The 13,020-nt window shown below is 37.3% G+C and overlaps 1 protein-coding gene across 7 annotated transcripts in view; it reads right to left on the bottom strand.

Annotated features, from left to right (window-relative positions):
* Positions 1 to 542: 542 nt before the first annotated feature.
* The window catches only part of LOC132943671 (protein turtle-like), a 118,211-nt gene continuing 105,733 nt past the window's right edge, over positions 543 to 13,020 (bottom strand). For 3 of the 7 annotated variants that reach the window (XM_061012708.1, XM_061012709.1, XM_061012710.1), the window contains 10 exons: positions 12,788 to 12,978; positions 12,479 to 12,697; positions 12,131 to 12,402; positions 11,887 to 12,059; positions 11,030 to 11,107; positions 10,611 to 10,691; positions 10,225 to 10,410; positions 9,675 to 9,902; positions 9,446 to 9,527; positions 543 to 5,815 (listed from right to left, as the gene is read on the bottom strand). In XM_061012708.1, the coding sequence (XP_060868691.1) occupies positions 4,495 to 5,815; positions 9,446 to 9,527; positions 9,675 to 9,902; positions 10,225 to 10,410; positions 10,611 to 10,691; positions 11,030 to 11,107; positions 11,887 to 12,059; positions 12,131 to 12,402; positions 12,479 to 12,697; positions 12,788 to 12,978 (2,831 nt within the window). In that variant the 3' untranslated portion in view covers positions 543 to 4,494. The remainder of the gene's footprint in view (positions 5,816 to 9,445; positions 9,528 to 9,674; positions 9,903 to 10,224; positions 10,411 to 10,610; positions 10,692 to 11,029; positions 11,108 to 11,886; positions 12,060 to 12,130; positions 12,403 to 12,478; positions 12,698 to 12,787; positions 12,979 to 13,020) is intronic. The other 4 variants (XM_061012711.1, XM_061012712.1, XM_061012714.1 and 1 more) reach the window with 4 other exon arrangements.

Raw genomic sequence — 13,020 nt, forward strand, 5'->3', positions numbered from 1 at the left:
ATATTGTTGAACTCTACATAAACATGGGGAAAAACACTAAAAAGCTCAATAGTCTCATCAAATGTTGTTATTAATTTGTTATCTGTAATTTTTATTTTTTAATAGGTCAGAACTCAGGTCTCAGTAACATTGTCTTCTTAAAAATTGGTTTTCGTTTAAAAATCAGATGACATTTACCTGAAAACTGAATCTGTACTCTTAAAGTTTAGAGGAATAATATTGATAAATGATTGTAAGATTATTATGGAAAGTACAAGTTAAATTTTTTAGTAAAATGTGTGAAGTGGAAAACACATGCACAATAGCTGCACAGACGAGGACACATTATTATTAGGAAACGTGGTGTGGTATTAATTAAGATGAAGATGTACTGGATTCAACAGAAATGGTAATTAATTCAGTTGATCAGTTATCAATTGATATTATCCAATTGCTGTATGTGACAGAAGGAAAACATAGAGGATCTTTGTATACAACTCAACATAATTTAGAATCATAAAATATATGACACGATGACTTAGAAAAAAAGAAAAGGCCATCCAATAATTTCTTTGAATTTTCTTTTTTATTCATTTAAATAATACTTAATTCTAATATAAATTACTATATTTACAAATATAATTATCATTAATTAAGAATCTACAAATATAACTTTTTTTAGAATACAATATATTTTTTTTCGTTTTTCATATAGGAGTATAATTTTCTGTAATCAAGTAGTTTAAAGTTTCAACTTGCCCGAAAGGACGAAAAAATCAAAATTTATTAATAAAACAAAATGGCTTCAACATAAAATGAGATCGTCGATCTTACGAACTAAAAATAATCGTTTTTATGGCAGAGATAAATGGGCGCAAAAAAAAAAAATGTACCATCTTTGAATAATATTAATAATAATAATTAATAACAATACAAAAGAAAGGTAATACGAAAACGAAATAATATTATAAAATATAATGAATGTCGTCGAGTTTTTATCGTCGTCGTAGGTAGGTACGTAGGTAATATTATATAATATTATTTTAGGAAGTGTGTCTAGAATTCTATTTAACATATATATATATATATATAAAATATACATATATATAATATATATAGTAACATAACAATGTAAGATTATTTATATATTATTAAAAAAAAAAAACAAAAAAATGTATATAGATAAATAAAAGACCTACCATTTTACACAATAATATAACTTCTAAAACTGCCACGAAGACTTAAAAAAAAATTTTTAAGTTGGATGTTTGATCTCGTTTTTCGTTTTTGTTTTACATTATATCGTAATAATATCATACATACATACATTTATATTATTATATAAATTGAACAACAGAATGTTTATGTAACGAGTCGTACGAGAATATTATTAGTAAATACACAATAATGATAACGTAATGTGATTATTAAAAAACCGTACAAGGCGATCGCTTGAAAAACAAATGACGAAAGAAAGAAACGAACAAACACATTATATAATATTCATACATACATATACGTTAACGTGATATTATTATATGGTCAATCGTACCGGCGAAGAGAAACGCGACGCGGAAGCGCGTTCGACCGTACCGTTACCGGTATAGCCTCGGTACAGGTGTCATCTCATCCGCTCAGGTGACGACAATATTACAATTTTCATACAAGCCATATATATGCGTATTCGTATATTATATTATTATTATGACTAAAAAATCGTATAAAGCGTTTGTTTTCACGAGTATAATAATAATAATAATAATAATAATAATTTATTAAATTATTAAAAACAAAAAAAAAACAATAGGTATAACATAATTATGTATAATAATAATAATAATTTATATGGGTGCTTCCGCGAGTGTCGTGCGCGCGGATGATTACGACAATAATTAATTATATCAACAACGGTCGGATCGTCACAAACGGATGATGTCGTGCGCAATATCGTTTATTTTTTTCTCGTATTATTATACGCGTGCGCATAGAGTTAACTCCTTTAGTGGATAGAGAGGACATGTTCGAATCGATATGAAAGACGATTCCGGATCACCGCAGTGGCGCAATCATCGTAATATTATTTTGCTTGTGTGTGGCGGGGGCGTCCGATCGAGAAAATATGCATTTCCATTTTCCACATTTGTAACGGACATGACGCAAATAATATAATAAATATTGTGGTTACTGATGTAATATCAATGTTGGAACAAAAAAAAAATGTAATTCAAATTAGGGTTGTACAACGTAATTACTGTCATGCCGTGAGGTAGGAGAGTGTCTGGAGTCTGGGCCTGGAATTCATCCCCTTCGGCGCACCACTGCGTCGTTTTATGTCGACCCGAGCAGACCGTTTCATCAATTCACTAAATCGGTTATCTTCTATTTCTACTACTATTATCATTATTATTATTATTTAAAAAGATGTCTTGAGTATTTTTTTTTTTCCGTTTTCCCGTCGCAGCCGAAACACCGCGGCGTATATAGGAACTACCTATTTATAAATATGTTTCTATTGTGATAATATAATAATAATGTCCGCCGCGGGAAATCGGAAATGTCGATTTTTGCCATCGGTTCGCGCACGTATATCCGTCAGTCTCTCGACGAGCGTTCGCGATTTAGGTGCCTATATTGTTTCGATGAAATCCGTTCCGATCAACTAGTTACGCAGCGACTTAATATTATAATACCGACTCCGGTTACGTATTTTACGTAGGCCGTATAGGCGCCGGAGTCGGGTAAAAACCTCATAATAGGACGGCCTCTCGAGCCCTTTCGATTCCTGAAGAAGCACTCGCTACAGCCGAAGCGTTTTATCATTAAAAACGTCGTCGTACGGTACAATAACATAATATTATAATAGTGTGGAGACCGGAAGGGATTGGATTTCAATATTTTTCTTTTATCGCTTGCAACCGCGTTATAATAGTATATTATTATTATAGGCGCGAGTCGAAAAAAGCGTACATCCGGTTTCATATATTACGCGTGCGTGTATCAATTAATTTTCGTGTGTGTGCCTATATAGGAACCTGACGAGTGACGAGTGACGAGCTTGTCGTCGGCGGTGGGACGTGACGTGTGTGCGACGTCGAAGGGGTTCGAACGAGACGGTCGTCGTGCTGCCACCCGGATGACTTGCGCGCGTTACGAAAATGTGTGTAGGCAACATTGCACAACTCACGGGAAGGAAAACCACAATCGAAAACAGCTTCGTTTCGTAAATATTTATACATATATAATAATACGTAAAAACGGGGTAATTGACACTGTTCGTTTTCAATAACAAAACAATAAAAATTGTCTTAACTACCTAAAATATTATTATTTCTCAGACTAGATAGTATTTATTATTATTTATTTATTTTTTAAACATTTATTTTTTCTTTAAATCACCTAAATTATTATATTTATTGCTGAGACGTTTTGTCATAATAATATATATGTCTAAAAGTAAACATTTTATTTTATATAATTTATACATATCGCGTGGAATATGTTTTTGATTGTTAAAAAGAAAATGTTACGAGGATCCCGTTCGGTAGGCCCTAGGACGTTATTTATTTTAATTTAATAGGAACTTAGGGATGCAATACAATTAAAAACACAATGCGGAGAACAACTGGAGGAGATGCCCGAAACTAAATTTACGAACACAATGCTAATCATCAAATATAACGTCGAAGGAATTATTTAAGTACATTGAACAGATCTCGTTGAGTTTATGTAACGACATAATATTATCACAAGGTTTAGTTTTAATAATGTTATTCCTTAACAGTTTCGAAACGAGGCATAAATCTTAAACGAAAACGAAAACGTTAAAATAAAATATATCCTCAGACTGGACAGTCTCGTACAATTTGAGCAAGTGAATTTTGTATGAACTGAAAACGTTGAGAATGTAATTTGTTATCCTCAGTTCTGGATATTAAAAAAAAAAATTAAAATAAACAACTAAATAAAACGATAATAAATCAACATGAAATTTCAATCATATTATAATTTATGCCTCTCCGACACTACTACACACTACCATGCCATTACTTTGTCGAGTTTTTTCTTTTTTATATATATAATATATTTTTAAATTTTAGAAATACGACTATAGTAATTAATATATTTTATGAAACGCAATATTATTAAATACACAATAATTAAATAGTATAATATAATATTATAGAACCACGTGACGCGCGTCGCAGGTCAGCCTACCAACAGTCGACACGTGTAGGTACCTACGTCGCACTGAGTTTAAAACATTTTTTTTTTTTTTTTAACAACAAATAATTACGGTAACGTTTAAATCTATGCACATCATATTATTAATCATAATAATATATTATATTAGTTATTAATATCATTGTTCTGTGATCGCGCGCGAAATTTATTATTAAGATTTTTTTTTGTCTTTGAGCTTTTTTTTTGGTTTATTGCGCGCGAAACGTCGTTCCGGCGAGCGGGTGGCCGGTGATAGGGAGGGTGGGCAAGAGGGTAGGCGGTTCGCGGCTGTTGTCAACACGCACTCTCGACGTATCCGACGGAGTGGTGCTGATGCCTCATCGCGCCGGCCATCTGGGCCTGACGGCGCTTGTACGCGTGGAACTCCTCCTTCATGGCCCGGAGCCGTGCCTCGACGCTGTCGTACTTGGCCTTCTTGAGCTGCGTGGGCGTCCGGGACCGAGACGGGGACGGCGTGCACGTGACGGTAGGCCCGAACAGCGCTGTCTGCTGGAGCAGCTCGGTGGGCGTTGGCGTCAGCGGGAACACCGGGTCGAACTCGTACTGGTCGTCGACGCTCAGTGGCGGCTTGTCGCTGGCGGCCGTGCTGCTGCCACAGCTGTCGGCACTGCCGAACAGCAGCGGTGGCAGCGGCGGCGACGACGGAAGCCGGACATGCGGCGCGCCGAAGTCCAACCACCGTCCGTCGGCGTAGAACAGCGACGACGGGTGGGGCGGTGGCGGCGGCGGCGGGTGTTTGTACGGCGGCAGTGGCCCGGCCCGGCCTCCACACCAGTCGTCCAGCACGCTAGCCGCACCGGCGTTTTGGTGCTGCACGCTGGATGTAGTATTCTTGGAACCGAACCCGCTGGAGCTGGAACGGCTCTCGGGCGACCGTTCGCTGACGGTGTTGTTGACGGGGGCGGTGCCGTCGGACGTGAGTTCCGGGGCGCTCCGAGCGTACCGCATGTGCCTGGACCGGTACCTGCCCGGGTTCGGGTGGTACCTGGGACTGGCTGGCTGCAGCCGGCGCATCAGCGTCCGGTGGTTCTCCTCGTGTATCGCCCTCAGCGACGGCAGCTGTTGGCTGTACCGCTCGTGCACGCTCTGCAGCGTCGTCCGGTCGTCGGCGGCACCGGGACCCGCGGGTGCAGTTGAACGGTCGAAACCGTACGGCGTCCGCGGGTCGCACACCGTGGCCACGACCACGATCGGCCGGCGGCGGTCGTCGACGACCGTGTCCTCTGTCCACCTCGGGCCGTCGCCGCCGCCGCCGCCACTACTGCCGCTGACCGTCAGTAGTGGCTGTCGGCTCCACGTCCGGTTGGAGAAACTCGGATGGGACAGGAACCCGCCGTCGTCACTGCTGCCGGACGACGAACACCCGCTGCCCCGTCGGCTGGACGGCCCAGAATCGCCGGTCAACACGAACCGGCCGTCGGCCGACCGGGAGATGCGGCCGAGGCGGCGGCGTGGGCGTTGCCCCCCCGGCAGACCGTCCACGCAGTCTTGGCCACCGCGATCCAGGAACGAACTCGAACGGGACGGCCGCGCCACCATGTTCAGAACGACGTTGCATCCGCTGCTCAGACTTGATATTCGGGTTGATCTAGATCTAGAAAGACAAACGCGGGCTTATATAGTGTTCCGTCATTTAAGTAAATCGTTTATTGTTATTATAATATGATATATTACTGTAACAGTAATAACATATTATATTTAAATCGTGAAGTACGAAGCCAATAAACTTAATGATAATAATAATATGTACACACTCAAAATGCATTTTAAAGTCTGCAGCGATTTACAATATTATTATAATACAACATACACGTGTTGATAATATTATTAATATTATGCGGAAAAAACATGCTTATCAAACGGTGTTGACAGATTAGAAACTGATCAAATGTACGAACACAAAAAAGAAAAATCCACTTTAGTATTTTACCTATATGTGAAATCGCAAAACGTCAATCTAATTATTGTTAGATATATCTACTGATTGAGAAAAAAAAATGCAATCAAAACCGAATAGACTGCTTCGGTACCTAGGTTCGTCTTGTCAGAGAAAACACGACGCGTGGTGAAAATCTACAACTAATATGTTATACCTATTCGGTACCTATATACTTATTCAACGAATTCAACTTAATGTATTATTATACATTCGAATTATGTTTGTGAACTTAGTAGCGCACATTTAAGCATGCCCAACAAATTTGTTGGTATTTTGCTGTTGTATATTGTTGGAAATAAATTTTAGTTTGTTGAACTTTCATATGTAGGTAATTATCTAAGAACGCCGCTAAGTTCATGCCAGCAGCCAAATTTTTAAAAATCTCGTACAAAAGTATACCCAACAATGTGTAATTAGGTTTGTGTCAAATAAACCAAGGTTTCAAATTTTGTTGGAAAAAATTTTAAAATAAAAGTTTCAACAAACCAAAAACACATCGTTGGACATTTTTAAAATGATGGCTGTTACCGTGGTCTTAGTGAGGTGTTTTCAGATAAATATTCGATGAATCTTTAACGAAGGGGTCCATCGTATCACAATTGTTTTTCCATCAATGTCGAACAAAACACCAGCAGAATTGTTGGATATACTTGAACGATATCTGTTACATACACACACGTGCTCCACTACAAGTTTACAGACATGTTCGAGTTAATGCACTTTAGTGTCTAATAAGTTTATTAGGTTAGGTCAAACACGTCCAAACTGTGCCATAACCCCACGGTCCTCAAGTACCAATTGCATACGTACGGTAGGTACCTATGTTATATCTATTCTATGCGATTTAATTAGTTTAATGGGTCGATAACTGTAAATGAATCAATACTATAATCGTAGACCCTCAAAAGTGTAGTTAAATAACTTAAAAAATGTTCAACGGTTCAAATGTTCAAATGTTTACTCGTATGGTGTACAATAAGTCGTAAGTGACTATATCATATAATGATAGTAATTGTAATCGAATAACGGTTTTGAGCGTAACACGATTGATTTAAATGTGACCGGTACGTATACAGAGAAAATAAAAAATACCTGTGGTACTATATATAGGACGTGTTTATATACAAACAATTATACTATTTCAGTTGATGTGAAATTAAATACACCTATTTTTATTGAAAATGCATAGGTTTAATTTTCGTCTATATCTATTATCCATATCGTTCTAAATAATACAAGACACCCAGGTACCTACAGTAAGAGTACTATACTCTGTTCAGCGAGCGAAACCTCCGGTTCTGCGCACCCCCCCGCGTCACTCTGCTATCGAAACCGCGGTTTCCCTATAGCAGAGTGTTGCGGAGGGTACAAGTTCTCTCGCTGTACAGAGTATATCATATTTACACAATCTACAATAATACGACTAATATCTAAAACTTATGAAAACCAAATAATAATATAAAAAAAAAATTATGCTATTGATTAATAAAGTGCAAGCAAACAAACACACGCATACTGTGATGTACCAATATTATTTTGAATTTGTGCGGCTCAACAGCTTGCTAGCTCTTCACCTGTTATCCTGAACGAAAGCACATAAACAAAATATAAATAAATAAATAAATGTAACCCATGTGTTAATATTGTAAACATGATAATATTATGTATTATCGACATGTGAGATTTGGAAAAAAATCGTTCGCTTCGTGTCGTATAATTTTTTTGCGCGTGTAATCATTATCTGCAAGCTTATCCCGTTTTTAGCACGAATAAAATTATATAATTTGTTTTCATTTTACGTCGAGACATGTACATGCAATATAATATAATATTATAAACTTACAATAATATATTATATTATAGTGTTAAATGTCTCGACCCGATGGAAATATTCAGGGTCGGCTCAAGCGAAAATAGTGCACTAGGCAAAATCAAATTTTGTCCCCCCAAAAATACTATCCATGTTTTAAAAATGCCGCTCCCCTACTGAAGTGATGCCCCTAGGCGTTGGCCTATGTCGCCTACCCCTTGAGCCGGGCCTAGAAATATCATATTAATTTTAAACCATATATTTAAACGTGTTATGATGTGATTATATTTTATGTTATACGATATTGATATTTTCCTCCCAAATCGAATTTTAGACGATATAATTGGTTATTAGCTCGCGGTCGTTTGTTTTATTGGATAACATTGAATTGAGTCCATTTTAATATTTTAACATATTACACAGTCCGTGGAAAATCACACGGTGTGTAAATACGCACGAATAAGTTATATTCGTTCAAAATTACGACAGTTGTGTCAATACTTGGTGAACACAAAATGTATTACGAGTGCAAAATTATGGAGTGTATGTTGGGTGAAAAACAATTTTAATATTAATGAATTTAAGATTCGATTTCAAATAATGTTGAAACTTGAAAGACAACTGACAATTATAAGGTTCAACAGTGGACGAAAAAACTCTTGTAAGTGTTTTAATTATCCTCTACTTAATAATGTTATTTAAGGAAATTCCAATAAATACAATCGTGAAAAGTGTGATAAAAAAGTGTTTACTAATTAGACCAAAAAAAATAGTAACCATGTTAAAAGGAAAGCTATATGGTTTTTTTGTCGTTTAGAAACAGTGTAATCAAGCATACACATTTTATAGGAGCCAACCTCCACGTAGTGTCTCCCGAATAACGGTGATAGGCCGAAGGACTCAACTCAAACAACCAAAAAATATTTTTAGGACTCAATTTATTCCGACAAGCCAGAAGTAGTAATGTGACTCAATTCAATATTAAACGCTACACACGTCCCAAATTGTATAATATATTATGGTGCGTTCGGTGCATTATTATTATTATAATATTATCATCATCATTATTATATTGTGATTTTTCGAAAATCGCAAACGAAATAAGCGGTTGCGAGTGAAGCGCATTGTGGGTATAAATTGGTACTGTTTTTGTTTGATATATATATATATATAATTATTAGATTATACATATTATAAATGCTTCGCTTACGGATTTCGCTATCGGCTAGGACAATTCGAGTCTATAGTCTCGGTAAGTACGAGTGTCCGCGAGCCTATATATAGACAAAAAATAGTATTCATGTAGGCATCATATACGTAACTGCATGCCTATCACAATAATTCCTCATAATATAATATTCCAATAAACACGCCTCGAGTTATGATATATTAATTCTAAACAATTATTTAGGTATTAAGTTTACACATCAATGTAGAGATAATATTATTATGCCGGTATATGCGACGGAACTCACTTTTTTAAAGGCACTTGACTAGTCCCCGGTATTTGGCCACCATTTCTGGCGTCCGTAATTCTACACGCGACCATGTTGTAAGCTGAAATCAGAGAAAACGCAACGTCCGTGTCGGTAACAAAATATATTTTTGTGTGTCGATGACGTTCGAAACGGATAGGCGCGACCCGTGCGAATATCGTTTATCGTATTTTTTTTTCTTATCAGTTTTCTTTCGTTTTCAACTCACCTTTTTCGTGTTTTCTCCGTTTCCTCTTGTTGCAAATCTTTACCGCGCACACAGACAATATTATGGCGACGATGAAGAACAACAGCCCGCCAACGACACCAGCTGTGATGGCCTTATGTTTCACCCTGGCCGGTACGGGGAATTTGATTTCTTCGCTGTTTTCGAAACTCTTTAAAGAGTACGCGACCACTCGGAAATAATAGGTACGACCTCCCACCAGACTTTTTACTGAAAAGGAAATTTAGAAAAAAAATTTAATTGTTTTGATTTCCGAATATTTTCTTCGGAGAAATGGTTCTGTTTCATTAAGTGCGACTCGGATGAATTGGGGTTTTAATATTATTTGTTTTCACACATTTTAAAAGAAAAACTAATGAAATAATGTTAAGACATACAAAGGTAATAATAATTAATATTACTTATAGTACGTATTAGGTATAATTTTGTACTGATATAATGGTATGATTAGATAATAAAAACGGTTTAGGTATAGGTAATTTATTAATAAATCACCGAAAGTTTGGAAAATTAAACAAGCATTATTATGTACCCAGATAACGATCGTCCTCTGCTCTGATTTGTGCTTTGTTCAAAGTTCTCCAAATCCCATCTGTCTTATAGTTGATGACGTAGTAACGGACTAGATGAGCTCTTTCTAATGGAGCTTGCCAAGATATAACGAAGCCATTTTTAACTTCGGCGATGGATACATTTCTCGGTGGTCCGGGTTTTGGTCCTGCACAAAGCAAAGTCGAATAAGAATAATAATAATTATAATTGTTAATCACACGACAACAACTGGCAAACGGCGCAGTCACACTAAAGCATGTGCTCTTCGCTCTACCGAACGAATGGTTGATGATAAAAACTAAGTTACACGGATGATGAGCAAGGTGATAAACAATAATAATAAATAAGCCGATGATTTTTTTATACCTTTTGGTCTGAATACCGGTGGGTACAATGTAGCACCAGAAGATTCAGTGGGTAAAATGAGGTCGCTATAGTCGACAACGTCTGCAAAACGTGGAATAAAATAAAATAAACACATGCAAAACAAAACAAAATGAAATTATAATTGTATGGGTAAAATCATAGGTAATCCTGAAATAAATAATATGTTGAAAAAGGACTTTCTAAAAATGATAAAAAAAAAACAATATTATTTTAATTTCTTAACGAACGTATAGTTGTGACACCAACGCTATCATGCGGTAAATAAATGTGCTATGTACAGTACGAAAACATCATAATAGTAAGTAAATAGTTGTCATGCATTATCTCTCTATATATATATATATTATTTGTATATTACACTAAATGAAAAATATGTACATTATATTGTTTGTGCTTACCGTCGCTTGGGGGAGGAGGTAACTCGGTGACCGGTGGCGCGGGACTTGTTTTTTTGGCCACGGTTAATGGTACGGCTGCTGCCACCCAACAGAGAATAGAATAAGCACAACAGACCAAACTTATGGTATACAACAAGGGCATTTATAGAACAAAATGTCGCGGACGCTTACAATAAGAAACGAAAAGCTTCGACACTGTCGCGTAAGCGGCGACCAGTTGAGCAACGAAGTGAGTAAAATTATAAATCACAAAACGAGGTAAGTATGCAGTTAATATTGATATCAAAATAGTTTCGACCTATTGGTCACTTTACACAGGCGTTAAATTTTGAATTTGATTTGTAAGCATCCGACATAAATCATTATATAATACAATACACGTTATCTACAATAAAATGTAAGTTATTTAAAATTGTGTGCATAAGTAGTTTAAATCATAAATTCTGCGGAAGTTCAAGGCCACGTTGATCCTCGAAAGGGGATGCAACGTAGAACTTTAGCAGAAGATATCAGAAAAGCTGACCTTGATCTACCACAGTCGTGTTTAAATAATTCAAAATACCTAGTTTACATCGAGTGTGACGTTAACGGCCACATTCATTATGAATTATTATATTAATAATTAATATTTATTATAAAATTACATTGATTTTTCCATATTCCAATAAATAAGCGTCTAAAGCGACTAAATGTACAGTGCGGCCCGTTTATACAACTGACACTGTGTAGCCAACCCCCGTCAGTCGTTTTTTTTTTAAAAAAAACACAAGAATACTTTTTTAAAATAAAAAAAAAAAAAGAAAAGAAAAACACTGGATTATTATAACTACGTTCTGATGCACATTTCATTTACTCACCCAGTGTCTTGATCGAAATAACTTTGCTAAGCATTCCATCGCCCAACGCGTTCTTCCCTACCACTTGAAACTCGTACGTCGTGTCCGGGGTTAGTCTGTTTATGGTGACTTGCGTGCTCCCCGACGGAGTGACAGGTATTGTAGACCAGTCCGCCATCCCTGGTTCTTTGTACCTAAACGAAAAATCATTACCCTCTATTATAGTGAGGCCATTTTGAATGGACTGCGGCGTGTCGAAGTTTACCAAATCGTATAGTCCTGTTTGTAATCGGGACCGCCGCTATAACCGGGTAGCCACTGAAGTGTAACGGTCGTCTCGGAAGCGTTTGCCGAAACGTTGTAAGGGGCATGCGGCTGAGTGCCCTCGACGACTAAATGAGTGGTTGTAACTATTGTGGCCACTTCGTTACTCGCGACACAGTGATAATATCCAAAATCGGTTTTTCTGAGGTTTTCTATTGTGATATTACCACCGTGTATGCTGTGACGACCTTTGGGCAACGGTGCCCCATCTCTCTGTTTTATCAATCACACAACAATTATGTTCAGTTCAAGCATTTGAATATCGTATTACCGTTATCGAATAACTTACTCTTTGCCATTGAATCTTGGGCTTTTGGGTGCCTTCGGCTTCTTGTGCGTCGCAATGCATCTCCACTGATTCGCTGATTTTGCGCTGGTACATGTTCTCTGGTTCAACGGTGAATGTTGGAGGTTTCCTCACCAACACTTCCATTTGCCCGGATGATCCTTGAGTACCCTGTGCGTTGTAGGGTGTACACGTGTATCTTCCCTGGTGGTTTTGATTGACCTAAGCGATTTGAAACAAAAAAAAAACAACGAAACACGCACTCGATTAGCACGTTATCGGCACGAATTTTTTGTTTTTTAAATTATTTACCCTGGTAAATAACAGCGAACCGTTGTTCATGATAACGATGTCTTTCTGCTGATAAGGCTCGAGCAAACGTTTGTCTTTGGTCCATGTGACGTATTGTAAAGGCGGGTTGGCTTTAATGTAACATTGAACAACGCCAGCTAATCTGAACGGTAAATACTGTACGGTAGGCGTAAATGTAACTTTGGCTGGATCTGAATACAAACATTAATGGTCAATATTTTGTTGACTTACGA

This window comes from Metopolophium dirhodum, chromosome 4 (genome assembly GCF_019925205.1).
Source record: "Metopolophium dirhodum isolate CAU chromosome 4, ASM1992520v1, whole genome shotgun sequence".
In the NCBI taxonomy this organism is placed as follows: Eukaryota; Metazoa; Arthropoda; class Insecta; order Hemiptera; family Aphididae; genus Metopolophium; species Metopolophium dirhodum.